Source organism: Molothrus ater, chromosome 3 (genome assembly GCF_012460135.2).
Source record: "Molothrus ater isolate BHLD 08-10-18 breed brown headed cowbird chromosome 3, BPBGC_Mater_1.1, whole genome shotgun sequence".
NCBI classification, from domain to species: Eukaryota; Metazoa; Chordata; class Aves; order Passeriformes; family Icteridae; genus Molothrus; species Molothrus ater.
Genome location: NC_050480.2, coordinates 30,089,013 through 30,114,966, shown reverse-complemented (window position 1 = coordinate 30,114,966; position 25,954 = coordinate 30,089,013). Strand labels below are relative to the sequence as shown.

The following is a 25,954-nucleotide window of genomic DNA, read 5'->3' as shown; positions in this document are numbered from 1 at the left end:
ACCTTCCATCACAGCTGTTATTCTCCAATACAAACAAGAAAGACAATGGTATGAAGAAAAGTAATGGAATTACTACTTTATTGATCACTAAAGATGTTACTTGCAGTACCTAAAATTTCCAAGATCTTTACTACACCTGCAGTGAAGTATAGAAAAATTTGTCCCAGTCTTACAAATGAAAAACATTAAGCTTGAAAGTATAAAGCTGTTAAAGTCACTTTGTGGTGAAAATCAAAACCCAAATGCAGAATCCGGTGTTTTAGAAAAACTGTTTTTTCTTTCTTTTAGAAGACATTACAAATAATAACTGCTTTCAGTACAGTAGCAGCCTAAAAATCATAAATCCCATGTGGTTTTCCTATCATTAACCCTACCATAAAAAAACCTCTCTTAAAACATTTTTCACTTGCAGAATTTTTCCCAAACACTGTATTTTTTCTGAGTAATATACCTCTTCCATTGTTTTCTTTCCTTCTCTCACTTCTGTCAGTTGAAGAGACTTATACACAGGTTCATGTCTTACTATCTACAGATTTGATTCTCTATAGCACATAATTTTTTCAGTTTGATTTTTCATTTTCAACTGTTTGTATCCTATTTTCTTTCATATTAAAGAGTGAATATTCCTTTTAAAAGCTATTTAAAGCTGCACCAAATGGAACCATCAGCCCCATCCTCCCAAATGAAACTGAGATGAGAAAGAGCAAATACAGGTGAAGCCTAAGAATTTTAACTTCCAGACAAGTTGCATGAGCTTCTTTTGCAAAGAAAAAGGACACTGAAGAATAGTTTACTTTAGGGCTTTTCTACTCATACTCTTACCTTTCTGCTGCACAGAAGATAACTTGAGGTTTGTGAACAAAGCATCAAGTTTAATCACAGACAAATCTGCTTTACTGTAAAACTTTTATCATCCAAATTATTCCACAGCAAAGATTGGCCTAATGTTGGCTGACAGGTGACTTTATAAATTTAGACACTGAGAAGTAAATCCACAGAAGTGCTTTACTTCGTTCATGCAAACAATCTGAATACTCATAATGTACAGTTTTAAGTGTGGTACAGCGTTTCAGATACACATGGGCAAACTGTGCCCGTTATCTGCTAAGAAATGGGAAACAGAGAAAAGCTTTACACAGCGGCATCAAACAACTTCAACAGACAGCCATCACGGATCAAAGAAGTGAAATAAACCAGAATTCCTACAAATTTGCCAAAACATGATTTCCTCCTGGAAAAGCCTGTCTTTGTAAACATGTATGGCAAGTTTTCACAGTTAATTCCATCTCTTGGAGTGCAACAGAAAACACAGAAGAGAGTTTAAAGAAAATAAGTGCTCAAAATGCCTTTTAAACACACTTGTCTTCTGCAACATTAACTTTAAAATACAGCTTGTTGTAGAATTATCATCAACAATTTGAAAATTCAGCATTTAGGTGTATCTTTACGCATCACTGTCAAGCTGAATAATTACTGAGAATTTTCACCTACATCAGATCTCATTTATGAGGTGAAACATTGAAAACAGAACTCAAGGCAATTTAGAGTTTAAGAAACTCAAAATGAATACCTCAAAATTCAGACTAAAGTAATTCTAACCATACTACAAAAAACCTAGTTATTATTATGTCAAGCATGACAAATATGTAATCTAGGTCTCTTAAAAAGTTAATTGTTTCTTCCAAACCATAAAGCAAAAAAAAAAAAAAAAAAATACATTACACTTTTTTTTATAATTCATGTCCAACAAACTGGATTGGCAGGCTCTCCCTATTTCTCAAGTATTTCTATCCAAGGTATATTGACCCTCTACAGACACTTTTTCAGACAAACACTCATTTTCAGCTGATAAGTTGTCTGGCAGGTTGTCATCAACAGCTTAAATACACACTAGCTTTTTTACTTTTCCTCAAAGCTGAGTTGGGCTCTTTAGGTTAAGATAATTGAAATTGCTATGACAGACAGGAGAAGGAATCTGAGAAGAAAAAAGCTGCTTTGATAAAGTTCTTCATGAAAAATACTATTGATTATTCCTGTAGAGAAATGAGCTTTTGTATCACTAGGAGCACATTTGGAGATGAATTTAGAAATGTAAGCTTAAGATCAAAAGTATACATAACCTGAAATGAAGAAAAAGATCTTTTAAATCAATAAACACTCCAACCCAGATGAGGCAATAGCTTTCTTGATCCCATGTAGATGATCTACATCGTTTGAAAAATCTCAGACTATCACCTTTTCTTAGGAACAGAAAAAAACATCAGAATGAAAACCCACTGGAGAGAAAAAAGGATGCTTAAACACTGATAGACAGAAAAACAAGCAGCAGCTATTCACTAAAATGGAGACTACAGGAAACCATTTCCTCCTATTTCACAGGTAAAAGGCAAGGTATTGGAAACATGCCAATAAAGACTCCTAAATATGATCACATCTTACAAGAAAGAACAATGAGCTCTACTCCCCAGCCCCAAAACAAAAAAGAAAACTGCCTGCAATGAAAATTGATTTTTGAAAATAATGTCAGCGAAAAGCCTCAAAGGCTTGGAGTAACATTTCAAAATTGCTTTTACTATTTATTACCATGCTTCTGTAATGCAAATCAAGATAATTTTTACTTGTTTCTGGAAGTTACATTATTGCTGTATCACTTACAGTATTAGATTCACGAAAAGATTTTAAAATTTCAGTATCCAGATATAAAGAAAAGCTAATTTGAATTATGCAGCAAGGTTGGGATTTCTTTGTAAACTCACAAACACCAGCATATCTGCACAGTTACAAATAAAATATCTACACAAGAGTCAACGCTTCCCAAAGAACAGTACAAATAAAATAACTAATCAACATGTAGCCTGTGCAACTATTTGTAGTTCTCAGTACTACAGTAACTAAGGTAAAGATGGTTTCAGCTACGCAAGTTTAATCACTCCATTTGCAGGAAGTCCTTTTATAAGGATACTAAGGACTTACTGATGAAAAAAATTTCACATACTTTTCAGACTGACAGAAGGCCTTACCAAGCTCTTACCAGCAACTCTTAGTCTATGTTTTCTAGTTAGCTCAGTGATGCAGTAGGGCTTCATTCTAATTCAGAATATTCTTTTGGATGTCTCCGTGCTTTTTCTGAACACCACCATTCCCTACTGGGAAATAACACATAAAAAACACTCCCAGCACTAAATTAAATCTGCAGACACTGCTTTCCCCTCAGTTCATTTCAAATATGATGGACTATACTTCAACTGCATCTTCCTCAAGAGTTGACTCGTCACTTGTTTCAACATCTTCTTAAATCAAACTGTACCTGGAATGTCTTTTGGTAAGTTACTATACACTAAGACTTCACCAAGCTCAGGAAAACTGCAAAATGGCTATCCATAACAGATAACAATTATCCATTGTCAGAGACCTACTGGTAAGGCTGAGAGTGAGACACTGCTGCTTAATCAGTAGCTAATTTCAATGACTCTCCAAAGGACAAAGAAAAATAAAATTACTGCAGCACCACCAGTAGAAATTATCACAGTTATGTGAGGCTGCCTGATTAAGGCCAGAATCAAAGAAAAATGTTTTGTCTAACCTACATCTGAAAATCACATCTCCTCACATATCATTACATACAAAACAATTGTGCACAACTACTAACGTGTCTGAGTTTAGAACCACCTTAGTACTGAAAAATTTACTCTTCTTGTATTTTTTCCATGTTCAGAAGACACAGTCTACAATTTAATTTGTCTTCACTCAGGCAGAGGATTACAAATAGTGTAATCATTAGTAGCAAAAACTGTTGAAGCACTAAACGAAAAATCCACCCAGTATCATCAATGCTTAATAAAAGGAAAGGCAAGTAATTTTTTCTGCACTAATAAATACATACAAAATACAAATACACCTTCTAAAGCAAAAATAATTCTAATGCCACACTTTCTATAGCAGCCAGGTGCTTTAAGGGAAACATGGAGCCCTTACATCACTATTAATTCAACACAGTAATACTAGCAAACCTCAAGATTTTTCAGTTTAAAGCAGATGTAAAAAACAGGAAAAACAATATGCTTAAATGATTTCCCACGTTTACAGCATGCTTCTACAGGCATCTACCAGTTCTCTTAATAGAAACATACTTTAGGACCAATTGTTCATGTAAAAATAATTACTATTTTCTTTTGATAAATCATACTATTATCACCACAAAAAGAGCTAAGGCAGTAATAGCAAATACAGACAAAAATTGATCTCTTTACTATTTCAATATATTTTTTGATTGTTGGTATTACTGACAAAATAGCATTGATTTCAGACTATAAATTGATCTGGTCAGGGAAATACTTCCCCAATCAAAACACAGAATCATCCAATGTCAAACTAAAGATGGAAAATGAATTGAAGGTTTCCTTCTGATTTTATGTACTAACTCTGTACTTGCTCCCTCTATAGCATAAAGAGCAAACCAGAATGATTTTGTAAATCTGAGAAGTTTAATACACAAAAAAAGCACACAGTAGGAAAAACACTTTCATCAAAGAAGTGTAAACAGAAAGAAATTAAGTCTCTTAAACTTTTATTGTAGTGACACCTTGTGGCTACATCTGCCTTATTATGAAACCTCAAAATTTTTCATTTTCTTGTAATTCTTTCAATGCAGTTCTTCAATATTGTGGTCAAGGATGAAGTAAAAAGATGAAGTTACAAAACAAAAATGAAAGGATGAAAAAAGTGGGAAGGGTAAGACAGAAAACAGCATTACCTGCCTCAAAGACCTTTAGCATTTTTAACATTCACTGCTACAAGAGGAATATGGAATAACTATGAACCTGACACTTGTTCCTAACTTCCACAGGAACATTTTCTGTGTCCTGTCTTCCCTCTAAAGAGTTTTCAGCTTTACATGTAAGTTGATATGAAAGCGTAAACAAAGAAAACAGGACCAAAAGAAATTTTAAAAAAATGCACTACTGTATTGAAAAAAAAAGGGGGGAGGAACATCCCTGTAATCCCACTCTCTTATTTGCTTTTTCTGCATAGTATATGATTGTTCAATTTTCAAAGATGGTAGAATAACGTATTCTAGAAGGATTATAAAGCAAAAATTGAAAGTCTAAAACAATCACATCAATAAAACCCCCATATGTTTTACTCAGTATTTTCTTCTACTAAAACCCCTCTAAATACAGCAGCACCCTGTTACTTGCTATACTGAGCTTTGACACTGAACAAGTAATCTTTGTACAAGTTAGCTTGTTTATCTAAATCAGGAATTGCATCCTACAAATAATACAAATGATCTGATGTGTGTGAGAAAGCACAATCTTCTCATCTTTTTATTTTAGAATTTCAGTCTTCGGTTATTGCTCTTGCACTTTTTTTCACTTATTAATCTGACAGAGGTTATGGCTGCAAAAATTACTCTGAACACATTAAGACAGACAGGAGCATGTAAGCAACAGGAAGAAGCCAAGAGTGTAAATAGTCTTATCACATTACTTGACTTTGCCTAATGAGTTTGGATGGTTTGATATGCACTTTGCCAAATACAAATCATCTTTCATTGGAAGCACAACAATGCCCCTAACTCCAACACTACTGTAAATATTTCATAACACTCCATATATCAAAAAAATCAAATCATGATAGAGACTATGGCACACATGACAAATGATTCATTAATAAGGAGGCTGAATTGGTTTTAATTCACTGTTGTATAAATTATTTATTTAACGACTAATGGCTAGAAGGTTGCATTTTTCATCCAGCTTGTGTGAAAAAGGCATTGATTGTAGAATTGAATACGGATAGATTTGCTTAAAAAGGGAATATGGATAGATTTGCTTAAGAGGAAAGTCACAAGTTTTTAAAAAGACAAATACCCCAACCTGTACACATGCATATAAAAGACACACTCCATCAATTTTTATGCCCACAGAAATGTTTGAGTAGCTTCTTAAAATTTAGATGAACAAATCAGTTCAGATGTTGACAGCTCTCACCTTTTACAACTAATATTTATGTGAAAGGTAACTCAAAAAGGCAACTAACCCTGCCTAATGTTGCAGGGCTCATATCCTGTTTATAATCTATGAAGAATTGCTCTAGTGTATCAGACAACTGTACATGTTCTACTCCCTCACCTTGGCAAAAGGCATGCAAATAAAAAAAAACCCAGCCAATAATTCTACTTTTCAATTCTTTGTTGCACTTCAAAATGACATCTTAAACAGTGACCTCATAAAGCACTTTGAGCTAAAATTTTTTTTTTTTTTAAATAAAAAAAAACCAAACTACCACCTAGTTGAAGACCTTCCTGGTAAGGCATTCAGTCCATGATTATCTACTAAAAATGCATTCAAAACTTCTAAAAAATTGCAGCATGGTTCCCTAAGTGGTTGCTTCCAAAAATATTACCTGCATTAGTAAGACAAACAGAGTAAAATGCCAAAACTAATGGCAAGAAGACAGAACATAACATGATGCTTCCTCTGTACTGTTATCCATTAACAGGAAAATTTTGGCACTGGGACTTGAGACACTAAAACAATTTTAAGTAAACAGAACTACTTTAAATACATTATCACAAAACACTGAAATTGGGACAAAAGAAAAATTTAGTAGTCCTTGCTTACTTCATTCTGAACAGATTATTGATGAAAAGACAGACAAGTAAGTCTCTAACACTCTATGTGTACACAGCCTCCCCTGCTCAAAGCCTCTCTCCTGGAGGGAATTTGATCAAAATTCCCAATCATAGGAGATTCAACCTTCAAGTAATACCTAACTATTTATATTAATATAATTAAATAAAAAGTTCTTAATGTTGAACTCCTCAATGGAGGCTTCAATTATCTAGTGTAAATAAAGATTACAGAAAATCTTATCTAAACTATATTTAATTATTATGGTGACTCAGCTGAGAATTCGTATTTTGCCTTAAGGTTACTGCTCCTTAACAATGAGTGCTCATAACCTTAGGCTGCTACATGACTTTATCTTTACTCTTCCACTCTTTAAATAAGCTGCATCTCCAAGACATTTCCAACCATTTTGTGGGTATGATAATGAGGAACAGAGATTTATAGAAAAGAACAGGACTTCTTTGGGAAAAAGAAAGCACTTCTCTCCATGGAGATTCCAAGAGTTGCCGTGCCAATTAAAAAGTTTATGTCTACAGTATAATTATTACAATGCAGCTCATTTCCTCTCAGCGTCTATGACCCAAACCTACTGATGACATCATCTTTGGTATTTATAGGTTGTATTCTCCCTATCAAGTAGCTCAATTCAGTTTTTGAATAAGACTGCTTCAATGTGACTATCAGCTTCTTGCAGAATTCCCAATACCTATAGTTAAAAAAAACCATTTACGGTTTAAAAAACATCACTTTAACAACACTTAAACCCATTTATTCATTTTCACACAATGGCAGAATCTCAGAATATGCTGAAGGGACCCATAAGGATCACCAAAATCCCTGTCATGGACAGCACCATCCCCAGGAGTGACCCCTTGGGCCCAAGAGTATTGTCCAAACACTTCCTGAACTCTGTCAAGCTGGTGCTGTGACCACTTCCCTGGGAAGCCTGTTCCACTGCCCAACCACCCTCTGGGTGAGGAACATTTATCTAATATCCAACCAAACCCTCCCCTGACACAACTCCAAGTCATTCCCTTGGGTCCTGTCACTGGGCACCACAGAGAAGAGATCAGTGCCTGCCCCTCCTCTTCCCCTCACAAGGGAGGTGTAACTGCAGTGGGATCTCCTCTCAATCTCCTCTTCTCCAGGCTGAACAGACCAAGTGCCCTCAGCTGCTCCTCATATGGCTTCTCCTTAAGGCCCTTCATCATCTTCTCTGCCCTCCTTAGGACCCTCTCTAATGGTTTAATGTCCTTCCTATATTCTGGCACCCAAAATGGCACATTGGAGGCATCCCTCAAAGCTCCTCAGTCCTAACTTTCCCCTTTTACAACTATTTCAAACAGTGCATCAGTAGAAAATACATAGTACATAAAAATACATTTTCAAGTTCTATAGTAGGTATCTAAGTGCATTATAAACATTTAGACAGTCAAGGAATCATGTTTACTACTGAGTGAAAAAAACCCAGCATCAGCTGCAAAAAAGGTAGGTATGACTCAAAAAAAAAAAAAAAAAAAAAAGAAGGAGATAGGTAGATATGGAAAAACCATAGTTTTCAAACTGGATACCTGCATTGTATCAACTACATTAATATTAGAAAAGGATAATATAAACTATTATAAAACTATATAAGCTAAGATACACTATTTTTTTAGCATAGCTGATAAAAGTTGAGCTATAACACATTTTCAGAAATACATAATGAAGTAGCAAAATCCAGCAAGTTATTCTGTTGCCTACATTCTTTAGTGTCAGACACTGTATATTACCCTGACGAACTAACCTGCAGACACGGGCAGGAAAATACAGGTTCTGCCAGGACCGACAGAGGTATTTAGAGTGATCGATAACCCGAATCCAGTCCAACTCATCCATGGACACCTCGATGTAGTAGGAATAAGACCTATGGATTGTCAAAAAACACTGGTTAGAATACAAGTCAACAAATTTTAGGTATTAAATTTTACACCAACTTCTGGATTTTCAGTTGTACTGAAAAGAAAACTGTTCTTACCCAGATTCCTATTTTCAAACTAGCTTTGAAAAGGAAGTCTCACAGTTAAGATGTATTCTCAGAATGATTTAAAACATCCACACACTCACAATCTACAGTCATTAGATGAGACTACTATGCCTAAAACAATGAAATGGAGACTTTTGACTCTGTCATAAAAATTATCATTTGTATTCCTTCCTCATAGAATAAAAGTAAATCATCACCAGTGATACAGTGGTACTTCTATTGCCAAATCAATAAAGAAAAATGAAAAACAATTACTAGATCAAAAATGCAAATTCAAACTCCTCACTTGAAAAAAACAAATTTATTTTATGACCATTTAAACTTTATGACAATTTCACAACTGAAGTTGTTCTTCGTTTCTGACCCTTTCAGTACTTTATGATCCATCACTGAGCCTGTCATTACTTCCTTACACACTCCAAAATTACCTCATGAAAAATAAAAAAGCCACTGACAGAATCTGTCTTCCTCTTGCTTATCAGTTATGTTTACCTTATAGTTTGCTGTTAAAAGAAAGCAAACCCAAACTATAATGTAAAAGTTACAGCTAATTCCCTATTGTATCCATTACTCTAATGCTTAGAATAAAGTAGATATTTCACTTGTAGGACTGCAAGTCACTGAATATATGTTTCAGAATATTTTCCTTCTCCTAAGGAACCAGTCTGCAACATTCACAGGCATTTCAACAGCACCATGTCAGCACTTAACATCCTTTCACATTGATTTCTACAGAGGAGTTGCTCTTCTAGAGTTCTACACAAGCATCTTTTATTGAACATTAATCTCTTTGTTGGTATTTCTTATTTTCCTGATGACTTAAAAGAGTACGTACTTAAAGCTATATTGTTTAAAAATCCTAAAAATGTTAGATAGCTGTTAATACCTTGGAAAGCTAAGGCTGAGTCTTTAAATGTCAATTGCACAACCAGCTTTCACATTCACACTAATCAGATGTGTAATACTCAAAACCCACACAAATACAATGTGTTTTTAGCAACATTACTATTACTAACACATGTGTACTTGACCAAACTAGGCCCCAAAGTTTTAGAGTTTGAGCAGTTTGTATACAGAAGTTACTGACTTCTGACAGTTCTCTCTGCCTTGAGAACTTAGAGGCTCTCATCATTGCTAACATATATTTCTAACTAATACACAACGCTACTTTTTGGTTTCTGAAGATACCCAACAAAGAAATGTTACCTCAAAAATAGAGCTCCATTATCATACACAATGGTATGCCTTTAATTCTTTTAAGTCTGGATAGCATCTTATTTGCAGAGGCAGTTTGGATAGCCTCCCCCTAGCACTTATACAGCTAAGATTCAGCTGTTAACACCTCTGAACTAGAGGTGTAAAACACCTGTTAGCTTCCATTTGGTTCTGTTAAGAATATCCAATAGATCAGAACTTCACACAGATTGTTAAAATTAACAGAGTAGCTTAAAAAATTGTTCAACAAGAAGCAATCATGTTGTACAGGTCTGTTCATGTCTGTACAGGTGTTAAAACACCTCTTTCTCATATATCTCATTATTCATGTATCCCAGGAGAAAGACACAGTTTAGTAGCCAGCAATTGTTAGACAAAGATGGTAGAAAGGAAAAGATCTCTACAAAAAGCAAGAACAATCTCAGAGTAAGAGAGATATGGACATGTCTGGGCAATCCCAGATCCTTAAGATCTTGGCTGGCAAATTTCTGCACACCTCTCTGGCCAAACTCTTCCCAAGTTCAACTACCCCACTGTAAATTGTCTTCCTAATATTTATTATTAATTTATCTTGCTTGTGTCCACTGCTCTTTGCACTCTCAGCACACAGCTGCAAGAGAACTCTGTCCCTGTATTCTCTACATTCTTCCACTGAATAGGTGAGGAGAGCAACAAATTCTCCCTTCTAAGCCTGCTCATCTAAAACAACAAGTTCTCACTTGCTCAAGCCTTCATCTTGGTGTACTGCTGAACTCACTCCAGGAAGTCAGTATCTTATACGGAAGAGCCCACAAATAGACAAAGTACTCCAAATGCCTTCATTTCATTTATCTTAGACAGTTGGGTTACTGGAGGGGAAAAAAGCTTGATAATTCATAGAACAGAAAATCACAGAATATTCTGAATTAGAAGGGAATCCCTAGGATGATAAAAGTCCAACTCCTGGCCTTGCACAAGACAGACAGTGCTAATTCCAGTACTATACCTGCTGGGAAGCCAAAGAAAGCCCAACAGTAAACTTTCCACAGAAATCAGGATGATTTAAAAAGAAAAAACTAAAAATTAGCAAGACACAGAAACTAGATTTTAAACCATTAAGCTCTCAGTATTTCAAGAAGACAAAAATCTCTAGAGATCCACCTTGTCAGATATTCTGCCAGCGATAATAGTTTGTTGTACAAACTTCAGATGAAGCACACAGGACACCAAGTAACAGATAACTTTGTAAGAAGTTGTCCCAAGGAGCACGTATTTTCCCTTGAGTTTCACCAGCTGCAAATTTATGCCCTGCAGATGAGGGGTATTTTACCAGTTACATGAGTATTCTAAAAATTGCTTAAGAACTCATTACTAATATATGTCTAATACTGTTTCAGATTTTATAAAGTTGCTTGAAAATCGGTTCATAAATTTGGTTGATCTCCTAGCACAACTAGTGTAATATTACATGAAGCAGCTCCTTATACCTTCAAAGATCCACTTTTTTGATCTTTACAAAAGAAATATAAGTGAAACAAATTTCAGTTGACCTGAAGTAGTAGAACTTCCATGAAACAGTTCAATAGCTAAAATTAAATTGGTCTTGAATTATTAGTAACTAACTCATATTTAAAAATTTATTTAAATTTACAAAATACCTTACCCTAACTAAAACTTTTATACACCCTGTTCTAGAATAATATGGCTTGGCTAAAAAAGCAAAATGAAAATGTTCTGCAACACTAAACTGTTTTTGTTTTAAATAAATAAATAAATCCCTTATCAGAAAGGTAATAAGGTATATAATAAATGTATAAGTAAGCTTGTTTTATTGTTTTTTAACAGCTTATGAATACCTGCTGAGCTGTCTACTAAACTGTAAGATCTTTGTCATAGCAAGTTACAAAATTAATATATTAAATTTCTCAGAGAAAAAGAACCCTGCAATTTTTCTACTTCAGCAGCCTCTCAATTGCTCAAATGAGCTTAATTTGAATTTTCATACATTCCATAATAACCTGAAGTAGCTCAGTAACAACTGGCTACAGCATCTATGACAATTCATATTTCAGCAGTCTAACCATGAATTGGCTTCTAATAACTACTGTAGTCAGTTGGTAATTCAAATTCTAAATTAAAATTTACTACCTCTGAATTACAGAATCATAGAATCATTTAGGCTAGAAAAGACCTCCAAGATCAAGTCCAATCTTATTGTCAAAGTGTGCCATTTCTTAACTGTTTTGATATATTAAGAAAAATTGGAACAAAAGAAATCTTTTAATGTTTGAAATGCAAATATGTAAAAACATTTAAATACTTTAAGGTAGTTTAACATCTCTAAATATGATCTGGTATGTAAGTAACCAAAATTACATTTAAAAATCAGGTTGTTTCCAAATAAACCTTGTAACTGTCAGCTCCAACACCACCATGCTATTCCCATAAAGTATTTAAATTATAGTTTGCACTGCTACATTATGTCCAGGACAAAATGCATTACTTTCCCTTTTTATGTCACCTTGGCACCTACCGACTGTCTCTGTCCCACAGGAGAATTCGTATGTGGTTGATTATCGAGGGCTGGCCCAGTTTAATCTCAATGCCGGAGCGGCAGTCGTCATTGATTGGGTGTCGAGAGAATCCATGATCCAGGTCATAGTTCTGAGTGTCTCCATCCAAAAGAGCAGACTTCAGCTCCCCTTTTACAACTTGTGCTCCATACTTCATTGTTGCAATATTCTCCCCTGGTACTAAGAAGAAAAGGGAATAATTTCTTAAATTTTACACTCTAATACTGCAAATTAGATGTTCTGAATATCAACTCTATTAGGTCAGACCGAAGATTTACTGCTAGTATCCTTTCTTGGCCACAAACACATGCTCTAGTGGAAAAAAAAAAAGGAAAAGAAAATAAGATAAAAAAGAGGCATTAAAATATTTAGCTTCTTCACTTTTATTTGGTATCTCCTACATGCTTTATGGTAATAAAGCTGTGATAATTTACTATTATGTAGCAGCTATATTCTCAGTCCCCTTCATGATTTTACAGAATTCTGTTGCACCTGTCAACTGCTGTTTGCTTTTAGTTTGGGTTTTACTGGTGGGGTTTTTTTCCCCCTAAATGGAAGAAACTTAAATGTACAAGATGTGTATCAAATGTTCAAGATCCTCCTGAATTTGCAGAGTGATGCAAAGCAGTAAAGCCACACATATGCTCCACTGACAGATATACAAGCTTCCAGTACCCTGCAAAGCTAAATGAACTCAAGTGAAATGGGAAACTTTTGGCTACTTGGGCTCTGAACTCATATGGAAAAGCAAGCTTTTTTCATGCCACCATTTCACAGTAATAAGCCTGTGTCTTAGGAACAGCTTCCTTCAAACTAACTGGGAATAATGATCCCTAACTTCAACTACAGAACAAAACCCTGTAAACTAGTCTCTTCAACAGACATTTTTAACAGCCTTTGTTTGAGGAGAGATCCTACAAAATATGATCTGAAAACTAAATGATGAAAAGCTATCCCAAACTTTTCAGGTAGGTTGACAACAGAAGTATGAATTTTAACAGGCTGATAAAAGTCTGATATCTAAAGAACAGAATTTGAAGAGCTAGAAAACAAACAGAAAAAGCTTCAAGATCCTGAATGAGTACTAAAACAACAAAGAAATTCCACTCTCCAAAAAGCTGTGATTAGAGAATTTTATTGTGGAGATAAATATCCAGGAAAAGAAGCCAGAGAAGACCATTTGACTTACTCAAATGTATCTACTGCATTGTCAACAGAATGTCTCACATAACAAGACTTTTACAATACCCTAATATTAAACTCATAAGTTTAAATATTAATAACTATAACTTCTAAGGGAGAACAAAGAATATGCAATTCTAAGATAGCAGTAATTTTCATGGCTCATCATGCATGATGGAGACTACAGTGCAGACTCTTAAAGAACACTGAACTTTTTTCCTTTGCTGTGGGTCAAATTCATACATTAGATGGCTAACAATATCTTTTTAAAGCTTAAGTGTTAGACACTCCTGTTGAATTAACAGAGAACACAGAAAAAGTCAAACGCAAGTCTTCTTACACTTTTTAGGCTTCCATTAAAAAGACTTCAGAGACTTGTTTAAAGTATTTAGACATGCGTGTTAAGAGCAAGAGAAAAATCTTAAGTAGTGGAGAAATTATGAAAATATTTATGAAGTAGAAAACAAGTCACAGAAAAACCGTTTAAATATCATATCTTTCACAGCCAATTAATTTTTATTTTCAATGATTTTGTAAAACTTTTTCTACTAAATTACTTCCTCTAGGAAAATGGTATTACACTAATTTTTGACAACATCTGAGATACAAAGCAAGAGAATAATTGACTAATATTGAGAAATAAAATTGGCAGGAACAGTTACATAACAAGATGTTTCATATTGCAAACCTTTTTAACACAGTAAATAGATGAACAGTAATAGATGAAAACTCAAAGCAAAAATTAAGCATATCCTCCAGACAACCACAGTCACTAAATGAGAGAGAAACAAACAAAAAACCTGATGCTTACTTAACATGCCCCTGTAGTTGAGGTCCATGTCCCGACTCTCAGAACGAATCTTAATGGCATCTAGGATGGCATCAGGTGACAACAATCCAGAAGGTCTTACAACATTCAGTAGTTCTGTCAGACTCATTAGTGGCAAACGTACTGCTTGCATGATTTCAGCATGGTTTTCCTTGGGGTTATGCTTACACCAGTTCATCAAAGCTTGGAAAATGTCCTTTTCAGGAGCTGCAAATGAGTCTCTCAGTACAATACTTAGAAGAGCAGCCTAGAAAAGAGAAATAATAACAAAAAATATACCCCCTTAATAAACAGAAATTAAGTTGAATTTTATTTTTTTTTAATCAAGGGAAATTCACATAAGGCAAAAATTAATGGCTATTTTACCTTATAGCTATTACAAAATAATCTCCAAAGGGGTGACTCCCTGAAATTGTAGATTCTTTTAGTTATGTAAGAACTACAGAATCCATGACCAAAATAATAGGCAATATAACAAAATCACTAGAAAAAATTGAAATGTAGAGAACTAATCAAATCAATATAATACCATTCAGTAGCGCAAATTTACTTTGGAATATTATAACAGATTTGAGGACTTAGCAGTATAGTTCAAAGTATTCCTTTAAACTTAGGTTGTTAAAAGACCACTGATGAGAAAAAAAAGTATTGCTTGAAACCACTTTTTTAACCATTTCCAACTACTTGGGATTTCTGCCCTGTCAATCTTTCTCTCTCTTTGGGTACCAACTAAGAATCATCAGATAAAAACTCCAGTGGCTTTTATTCATGTAGAAAACCCACTGACTGCAAAATGAGAACACAAATAATCAAACAGCTTTTTGATTTTCACTTAGCTAGCAGAATCATCAGGAGCTTGCCTAGAAAATGGAAAGATCTCTCCTATATACCAGCACTGGCTGTGTCAAAGATCTCAAAGTGTACACTTCCTGATGAATGATATTTGCTCATTTCTTTATTGATAATACACTCTCTGAACTCAGCTTTAACAAACGGCATATGAGAAAGTACAGAGAGAAAAAAAATATCTTTTTTCCTTACACAATGAGTAATTTACAGCAGGGTCATATACTCATTCAAGGAATGGACCCTTCACAGCTCTTCCCCTAAGAAAAAAACACTTTAAAAAGCCCCAACTAAAGCATCATTCATTCAAGGTGCTCTGCTGCTTCATGTGAACACTACTTGAAAACACTCTTGCTACTAAGTCCAGCCCAAAGACCCCTCCAGAGTAAATGCAAAATTTCAACTTTGTAGAACAGCCTCAGTCCCAAATATTTATGCATCTAACAAAAAAAAATAACACACAAAAAACCCAAACCACCATACCACACCACCATATTCTGCAAGTTCAGAGCATGATGACAATCAGCCATATAAATCACAGTAATCTCCAGAATGCTTTAGTTCACCCTGCAGAAAAGTTCACCCATCACTGATGAAGCCTGTATCAAGGTATTAATAGAACAAAGTATGTCCTGTCATATTCAATTCTATATCTGACTTCCACTCTGCAGTACTCAGAAGTCAAATTATATTATACCAGGAACAGATGAAATAAGATAAATTAAAATTAGATTGCCTGCTGCCATCTTTTAGAACACTCCATTAGATATAGTATATTAAACTATATTGATTGGTCAATACCTGAAAAATTCAGAACAGATTGCCAAAATTTTCAGTTCGGCTTATCTTGAGCATTTCCAACCATCACAGTTTCACAAGCATAAAATAACTATGAGCTTACACAAGTTTTTAATTGGTGCCCTCATTAGTATTTCATCACAAAACTGTATTATCATTGAAATCAGCACTCTTGGGGAAAAGAAGTACAAACTAAAGATATACCTTAGAAAGTGACAGGAAGCCTTCACTGGAGAGCACCTCTTGGGCATTTCTATCCATGAACATACAGCACATAAAAGTTAACTTGGGAAGAGAATAAAGACTGGCAACATCAAAAGTCATACAGACATTCTGAATATTAAGTATTGTGCAAAGATACTCAGATGTGGAATCCTCCAGTTCTGGGAATCCATATTTATGTGCTAGGCTTAAGAAGTCAAGAAGAACCTCTTCTTTCTCATCTCGTAGCGTAGCACGACCAGTGTAAATGTATTTCAACAGCATGGTAAATGCTTCTGCAGTGGTGTCCTGAAGAGGAATTTCTGCTTCAGGCTGAGATTCTCTCATTCCTCCATACAATAATGCTCTATAAGGAAGAGAGTTGAGTTTAGTTAGTAGTTTATCCCTCTGGCAAAATTCACTGGGATATTAAATGTATTTCTATTGAAAAATTTCCAGCTCTTAAGAAAAAGTTGGATTAGTATTATTCCCAGTTTTAAAATATATATTCTAGTCTGTGTCAGCCAAACCTCTTCTCAATTCCAATTCATCAAAATCAAGCTTGCTATCTGACCATATTCAATAGAAACACACCATTTATACTCTGAGAAATCAAAACAACTTCGCAGTAGTACTTTCCTGCTCTCAAGTTCTCTTTCTCTTGAATTTGTGAAACTACCTTCAAAATCCAATTTAATGAAGGTCAAAAGAATAACACTGTGACATGGTATTTATCTTTTTCTATTTGAACACAATGATTTGATGCGCTGGGAAGCATTCACACAGAAAAGGTCACACTCAATGGACAGATGATTACACCCTGAAAAGTTCACAGGGAAATAATGTTTATCTCATCTGCACAAAAACTTCCTGTGAACCTGACAAAAAGCCTTACTCACCTGAAATAATGGCATCTAGCAGCCAGGATGACTCTGTGTGCCTGGAAAACGCTTCTTTTCCACAATAAAGGTAACGTCACTGTATTCCTCCCCATTCATTAGGGCACCAATGTGCTCTGACAGAATGTGGACGTGGTCGATCTCCCCCACAGCCGTGTACGGACGAAGCGGGTGGCTGTTACTCATCTTGGAGGGATGGTGATACTGATAACCTAAAGCACAAAGAAAGCAAGCAGTATTAAACAGGGCAATAATATCATGAATAGCAAGCATAACTGAAAAAAAAAAAAAAAACAACAAAAAATGTGACTAATCTAAGTAATTATATAATTACAAGAAAAATGAAACTGAGGTTTTCTGTGAAAGTTCATTTTCAACCAGACTCAACACAGCTGGCACCAACAATTCTAGCTAAGTATTTCAGAGAATTATCACCTTGTTATTCAGTCAACCTATTTACTTAAAAGAAAAAGTTACCAACAAAGGGAATTAAAAATTCAACTATTTTACATCATGTTACCATTAGAAAGCAACTTTTATCTGAATTAAAATGCACACACACAAAGTAAAATAAGCAAGGTAACCAATTAAGCTTAGTCTTAACTCTCCTCTCTGTACTAGAATCAGTTAAAAATAAAAACTGGTTTTGTAGATTTCTATTCAGCTTTTCAGAATTGGGAGAAAAAAAAAACAATCAGGAAAACTTTTAATTAAGAACCAAGTCTGTCAGAGAGAAAAGCTTTACAATGTCCAGTTCAACTTTCCTTATTCTTTACATTCAGCTTCCTTGATGACTTTTTGTTCCTGCACACATATACAGACACACACATATATATAATGTATGTAAACATAACTATCAGTCATAAAATTAGGAGATTGCCCACTAATGTGTAATATAGATAAATGCATTAGTCATATCTTCTGCAGAATTCTTTTGTTTCTTCTTCATTCACAACAGGTTTTAAGCTTTTTATAGTTTTGGTTTTTTTTGGCAACACAGACTTTCTGTAGTCTCAATGGCAAGAGCATCCAAAAGTGAATTTAGGTCCTATATTGGCTTCTACTGTGACACTTTGGTTTACTTTTCTTTAAAAAGAGGTTGGTTGTTTCAGATAATGACCATCCATACCTTCAGAGGTATCTTCCCTGCTCCAGTTACTAGACACTTTTCAAAACGGGCAGATATCCAGTGCTGAAGAAAAGTGCGGTACCACATGAACCAAGAAAATGATGAGGCCATACCTTACACACACCTAACACACGAATCCTTCAAGTCAAATATTCATGACAGAAATACACTTTTACATTCTACTGTAAAAATACTATGAGCAAATATGTAAAAAATCAGATGCACTTGGGGTTAATTATTATCTGCACTTGAACACACGGAAATGCTTTATCCAAAATCAAGATACTGTGGAAACACAATCCCAAAGAATCTCAAATGAAACTAAACAAAAAGTGATAGAAATAGAAAATAAAATTTAAGAAAAAAATACAGCATACTAAATCAATCATAGATCACAACACAAATGGGAACAAACTCCCAGGTTTCCCCTGGCTGTCTCTGGGACTTGAATTAGAAGCTGTGTGCCTGTGAAGCCACTACAGCACAGAACCAGCAACGCTGGCCAAGATACTGGAGGCAGCCTAACCATGGGAACACAGAACACTGTAGTCATTCTTCTATCCTGACATGAAAGCAAATTAATTTTCAAGTTTTCATCATAACAGACTATTTCTTCCACTTGCATTGGTTAACTTACAATTAGTTAAGACAATTTAGATTTATTCTACATACACTTCCAGTAAGATTTACTTTCTAAGAAGCAAAATTAAGGTGATTACATCAGCCCAGCAACATCTGTTTGTACCAGCAATACCACTTACCACAACATAATTGTTTGAGACTTTATAGACAACAGTAAAATTGAAATGTCCTCAAAATACAAAACTTTTTATTACACTGAGGGAGTATGCAAAAAGATGTTATTTGTTACTCAGCTGCAATCTCAGGTCTGCGTACTCCTTGAAGACTTCCATACCACACCCATAATTGCTGTTGTTGATCTTCATTTGCAATAGTCAGGCAAACGAACTATGTGTGAATTACACATCATCAAGGAACTCTGTATAATCTCTCTTCTACTAGTTTAAACATTTGTTGATTCAGGAACTGATTTATGATACTTCATCCATCTACAAATATTGGCACATTTTAATTTTACAATCTATTTTTATTTCAACTTTTTTACTACATTCTACTTCTTTGTTTCCTGAATCCACTCTTGTCTTTAAAAAGAACAAGTACTGTCTGAATAAAACTGAGAGTAAAAGTAGTGAAGACAAGGGAGTGCCACCAGCTGCACATTAACTTTGCTTTCAGTAGCTGTGCATGTTGTCATGTGCCAGTAGGGCAAAAAGCTCAAGGGAAATTGTTTCTATTTAAGGTTAAATAAACAAATAAAATCAAAAGCACACTTCCCTCTCAAGAGTACATAAACCTCTGTCTAAACAAGTATCAGTGAATATAAGAGGGCAAAGTCTGAAGTGGGAACAGTTGCTAGTGACCCGAGGATGCCCAGTCCTTATGAACATCAAGATGCTGAACAGCAAGCAATGAAAGTAGAAATTTAGATATCGGCCTGTGTGTAAGCAGCAAGGCAAATTTCTTCTGATGGGTAATGCTCTCCAAATTGCTGGTTCCACGTATTATTCCAACCATCAGTTTCAAACACAAAACCGCTGAGCACAGGAAATACAGGACTCAAATGATGGCTACAAGCTGAGGAGGCCTTTCAAATGTTTGAATGACCCAAAGTGTTGGGCACTGCCACCTTTACAAAACCATGTTCATACCTCTTCTGTGTGCTATGGGTACCACCAGTATATTGAAGAATCATGCCAACTCATCTATTGTCTACTAGTACAGATTCCCAAAGAAGTTTTGTCTGTATTGTGGATTTTTCATATAAAGCAGACCAGTGAGACAGTCCTACCTCCAAAATATAGAACCAAATAATACATGACTTCACTTCCTAGGCTGGATTAATTAATGGTACAAATTCAGGCAACTCGTTAAGTGATCTGTACATTTCTTGTTTGAGGAAGTAAAACTTAATAACCTCTTTAGCTGCTCCAAATTGCACTGAGCTCACAACTTCCCTGTATAGCTAAACATGTCATTTTGTAGCTGTTATTCGAAAGTAATATTTATGACTAAAAAAAAAGATGGATGCTGCTAAGAACTTGCAGAGAACCCTTCCTGAAGCTCCCTCTGGCTCTTCTGTCATCAAACAACATCACCTTTTCAGAGAATACAGATGCTTACTCTTCCTGGAAGTCAAAGAACATGCCATTTGTAAGCCTGCTGCCAGCACTGTAACCTATTTCCAGGAGGTATTCAGAGCTAATTAACTGCTTCAGGAGTCAGCTGCTGCAGCTTTGGTCATGACAAGAAATCAACAAACAAAACAGTCTTCTCAGTGATTTTGAGGCACCATTAGAACTGCAACAATCTGAAAAAGCATTTGTTAAGTCCTAAGGCCTACAAACCACTTCTATGACCTCACTGAAAGACACCCTCTTTGGTGGCCATCTTCAACAACGAGCATGTGAAAAATGCAGCCTAGTATTAATGACATAAGGCAGCATGCAATACTACATAATGTGTGCTGTGCCTGGAGAAACAACCACCCCCTCCATGCTTGCAGTCTCCTGTATTTCTACTCAGTAGGTAATCTGTAACATGTTATGGGATACAAAAACATCATCTGGAAATTCAGCAAACACAACAATGACATCCTTTCTAAACAACTCTCAGTTGCAATGAAAGATCAGCATTCAGTCTCTTCATCCCTCATTTAGGCTAACATTGAGGAATCCTCTGAAAAGCAGTGCTGCTTCAATGAAACATGAAAGTGTTGTTTTTCTACCAGGTATAGAAAATTGACTATAAGAAATTAATCATGAATTATTTGAAGAAAAATTTTATATAACATGAATAAATAATTCTTACATAACTGATAGCTCTATCAAAACTTTAGAAATAAATGCAAGTAAACAGACTATTACTGGAAGTAAGTTTTTCATCAAATAAGTCCAATTTATAAACACTGAGCAAATAATTTCATACTCTTAAAACAACTAATTCCTACAGACTCTAGTTTGTACCTAGAAAGCTAATACTTTTATCAGAATTACACAAAGAGAATTTTCTTAAATGTAATTATTTTACGCTGCTCTTTTATCTAAAAATTGGTTCTCAGTTGATTAAATGGCACTTGAGTAGTATTTCAATTTTTTGTAATTCATCACTTCATAATTACTTCATATATTGGAAATGAATTCCAGTAAAATATTACTTAAGTTTCAATTTCTATTACCACAGACTCACAGAACATGATAGATGTAACAGTAACACTACTGTACAAACATACCACAGGTTCAAATCACATGGTTTTTCTATTTTCAATGGATACACATATGTCTTTTCATAAATATATAATCTCAGGAACAGAATTTTCAGTAAATACTTCAACATTCAGAGTGTAAATACTTTGGTTCTGTCAGAACCCTAGCTCCGTTGTACTTCTAAGTAACAATGGTTGGTTCAATCAAAGTTGAACCTGAGTGAAAATTGTAACGGAAAAAAAACCAACAAAACCACCAAACAAGTTTTGATACTTTGTAGCCAAAACCACAAAAAACATAATCAACCCATACTACTTTATAAAAACAGAATTTGAAAGCTCAAATAAGCACAATTCACAGAACTTTCAAGTCTCATCTCCAACCCTTCTGTTGTGAAAGGATTAAAAGGAAAGCAGATGGTAACACTAATGGAAACTAACCACACCATCCAATCACAGCATTCTAAACAGCAATTTAGTACCAAAAAATGTTTTGACTCAAAGCATATGGGAAGTTATGCCCTGCTCATCTGCAAACACATTCCTGTCACTTAAGTGCTGTAGCGCTAATATTTTACATTCTGCTCAGATGCTTTCCTGTCACAGAAGAGAAGGAATAAGTTTAGCAAAGTACAAAGAACAATATACTTAGTTCAGATTATTTAATAACACATATATGAAATTAACCTGGTTAAAATGGCATAAAACAAAACCATTAAAATCTCAAGAAAACACATGGGGTCCACTCACCGGTGAAGCTGTCTGAAGACCTACAGTGCGCGTAGCCTGTAGGCAGACTCCCCGCTTCTGGGAAATTAGGGTTCTTCGCCATTCTGAACAACAGGCAGATTGAACAGCAAGCTCATAGAAATGTTATTCAGCAACATCCAGCTGCACAGCAACAACTGGACCATTTCCTGGAACAATGCATGAAATACACACCATGAGAAACCACGAGCACAAAGCCTTATGACAAAAGTGAGACAGATGCGTATTTCTCAATTCAACTTCTTGCAGAAATAAATTCTTTAAAAAGCCTTCAATTTAATGGGAAAACTTCTAAAAACAGAACGCAGGAATAGTATTGCTATTCTGAGTCATCATAATTTAATTTTGACTGTTAATATTTTTAACCATCACAGAAGACAGTGATGGTTAAAACCACACTGCCATATTCATTATAAGCCAAAAAATTCCATCCTGACATTTCTGTTACATCTCAGCATTAACGTCCCTGAAAACACCATTTTCCCAGATAGGTGTCCTAATTAAACCAGGTCTGTACAAACTGTATCACACATGCTTTATTCCCTACACGGACAAAATTCTCCAAGTGTTCTTGCCTAACTAAAGTTTTAGGGGTTCTGTTTGGGTTTTGGTGGTTGTTTTTTTTACAAAACTTAAGGCAGTTGCTGACCTTTCTATTGCACGAGCCTTTTTTTAAACAGGAAACCAAAACAAAACTGTAAGGTCAGGAAATGGAGAAATTGACTTGCTTAAATACATAACCAACATAATGAGTCTCTCTCAACAATTACAAATTACTGTTAATCTTCCCATCAAACCTTCCAGGAGGAAAAATAAACTGTATTTAATTTGCCAAATGGATGATATCTTGATCTATGAATTCTCTCATATGGGTCACTCTAATTTTCTTTATGGGATATGGTTAAGAGAACAAAGGAGGAGAAGGCAGAAAAAAATATTTTTAGGTAGTCTCATGAACTAGGAAGTAATCACACCTTAATCCTGCAAATCAAATCCAAGCTTTTTGCAAAGAAAGTCTCCTGGTTTTTGAGGATCAAAATGTAATATGTAAGTATCTTTCCTATAAGTAATGCATGTTATCAAGTTGGCCTGTGTTATCAAAAGACATTAAAAAGCCATTAATGAAAATTCTCGGGGTCTTTTTTTGTTAAATTTGAGTAAATATCTCAACGGAACACTTCTAGCAGCTGATTTAGAATTGTAACAGAAGACACATCAAATACACTTGCTCTGTGAGCAGGCTCAAATTAAATCCTGAAACACATAAAAGCTTAAATTATTCCAGCACAGGACTTTAAGGAGGTCTGTGTGCTGTTTAAAAACATGAGCAAAAGACATTGCTCGGCAAGCGAGATCACTGGCAGATTGCTAGCAAGTTAACATCAAGTTGGTTTTTTTTAAATCTGATGTCTTCTAAGCTAAGAGTAATTCCAATGAATCACAGTAGTGAGTAACTTGCAGAGTGAACTACTACGACACCAAAGCACCAGGTAAAACATTGAGTACCGCGACAGCGTCAAAATACCGAACTTATACTTTTTAAGAAATAAAATTCGAATTAGACTGCAACAGCAGGGCCTTGAGGAGCCAGCCAGGGGCAGGACGAGGGGGCGCCAGGTGAGGCGGGCGCGGAGCGGAGCCGGCGATGCGCCCAAGGTCGCGCCCAGGGCAGCCCGGGCCGCCACCGACCCGCAGCTCGGAAGGCGCCAAGCGAAGCGACCCCGGCCCGCTCGGCCGCCCCCTCCCTCGCCTCCACAACAAGGCACTTCATGTGAAACCGCTTCCCCGCCAAACGCGCCCGCCGCCTTCCCCGGACGGCGGCGCTCCCCCGGCCCGGCCCGCCCTGCCCGCGCCCGGCGGGAGCCGCCGACGGCAGCACCTCAGGACCCCGGGCAGCCTCGGAACCCCGCTCGGCCGGGGGGTCGCGGCCGCCACGCCCTCCCGCCCGCGGGACTCACCGGCCCCGCCGCCGCCGAGGCCTCCTCCCCCCGCCCCGCCGCCGCTCATACGTCACCCCGCGGCGCGCTGACGTCACCGGGCAGCAGCGGCCTGCGTGTGACGCAAGCAGGTCCCGGCGCGCCGCGGGAGCGCCGCCGCCGCCGCCGCGTTTCCTGCTCCGCCCCTGGAGAGCGGCGGGCGGGCTGGACACAGCGGCGCGGCCGGACACCGGGGAGTGCGGAACAGCGAGTGGTGTTTAACCTTCCCCGCTACCGGCCCGCTGCTCCTTGGCTGCGTTCAAAAGCCCTGTTTCCTTGGTAGCGGCGTGCGTAGCTCCTGCCCTCCGGTGCGTGTCCTGCTTTCCTGCGTCAGGAGAGCTTCTCTCCCAGCGGGAATGGGGAATGTGGGCCTGTCGCTATGTAACCGTGAGAGTGACTTCGGTTGCACTGCATGAAGCTAAATTTAAGCCCTCCGAGAGGCAAAGCACTACACGCTATTTAATGCCATGCTTTATTTAGAAGAAAAGAAGCCTTCCTTGGAAGAACCAAAAATAGCGGCCTGTAATCAGTGAGAACATGAAACAATTTCAGAAATTTTCTACATCTAAAATATTTTAAAAACGTTGCAGTTTAAAAGACTTACCATTAAGTGTTTTTCTTTAGTAGTTTATTCATGGATTTCCTGTTTGCATACTGTTTTAAATTAGTTCTCAGTATGACAAGCAGCAGTACCTTTTTTCTCAAAAAAACCCAAACTCACACCTTGCCCACTTCATGATACTTCTATAACTAGTTTGTAGATGCCAGTGGATTTTTACTAGTTTCCTCTTTACTAACTCAAAATCTATCATGTCTACACTTTGTCAAGCATATAAAAAACCAAGGGTCACTACAAGATTAGCCAACATGCTTAGAGTAAATTTTGATTACTAAGCAGAGAAGCTTTAGCATAGCCTGCTCCTACTTATGTAGTTATCCACTGGACTACATGATAGGAAAGATGTGTGCAAATGTCTTTCCAAGTAATTCCATAGGCACGGTATAGGTGTTAATGTCTTTGAAATAGTTCCTAATGTCTCTACCAACTTCAAGCCATAGGTTTGTTAGAGCCCAGAAGTTTGACTCCTGAAACAACAAATGGGTCCATGCACAAGCCTGAGATTCTCAACTTTGGGGGAAAATGTTTAAGGAGGAAATATGTGGTAGGCAGTTCAGGAAGGCTGTACCTTCCTAGTACCTCAGCCAATGGGAAAAGGAAGAGGGCAACATGAGGCTGCGAGTTTATAACAGGTGTGCCCCAGTGAACTCTCTCCCCTTATTTGAATAAATTTGCAGGACTCCTCTGTCTCCTTTGTGGACACTGGCTTTCCACAGTGTGGCTTTTCTGCTCACATGGGGGCTTTCCAGGGCCTTCCACCATTTGGGACCAACATATGACAGGAGAAGCTGGGGTCAAGCCTCACCCAGTTTTTAGGTGACCAACTCCCTTTGGCATTGGCAATTGATTGGGGTTCCAAGACTGTCCAGGAGACAGAGAGATGGACCAGTGACGTCTGTGAAGAGTCCACAGAAAAGGACCACTGGAAATTTCACTGCTGAGTACAATGATTCAAAACAGAATCCTCAAAGCAAAACAGCGAGCCTTTCAGTCATC

The 25,954-nt window shown here is 36.6% G+C and overlaps 1 protein-coding gene across 1 annotated transcript in view; it reads right to left on the bottom strand.

Annotated features, from left to right (window-relative positions):
* The window catches only part of BTBD9 (BTB domain containing 9), a 115,777-nt gene extending 91,393 nt beyond the window's left edge, over positions 1-24,384 (bottom strand). Inside the window, 8 exon segments of the mRNA XM_036380246.2 lie at positions 8,422-8,541; positions 12,389-12,608; positions 14,422-14,686; positions 16,288-16,651; positions 17,184-17,224; positions 17,226-17,395; positions 22,346-22,512; positions 24,322-24,384. Coding sequence (XP_036236139.1) covers positions 8,422-8,541; positions 12,389-12,608; positions 14,422-14,686; positions 16,288-16,651; positions 17,184-17,224; positions 17,226-17,395; positions 22,346-22,427 — 1,262 coding nt within the window. The 5' untranslated portion in view covers positions 22,428-22,512; positions 24,322-24,384.
* Between the last annotated feature and the right edge of the window lie 1,570 nt (positions 24,385-25,954).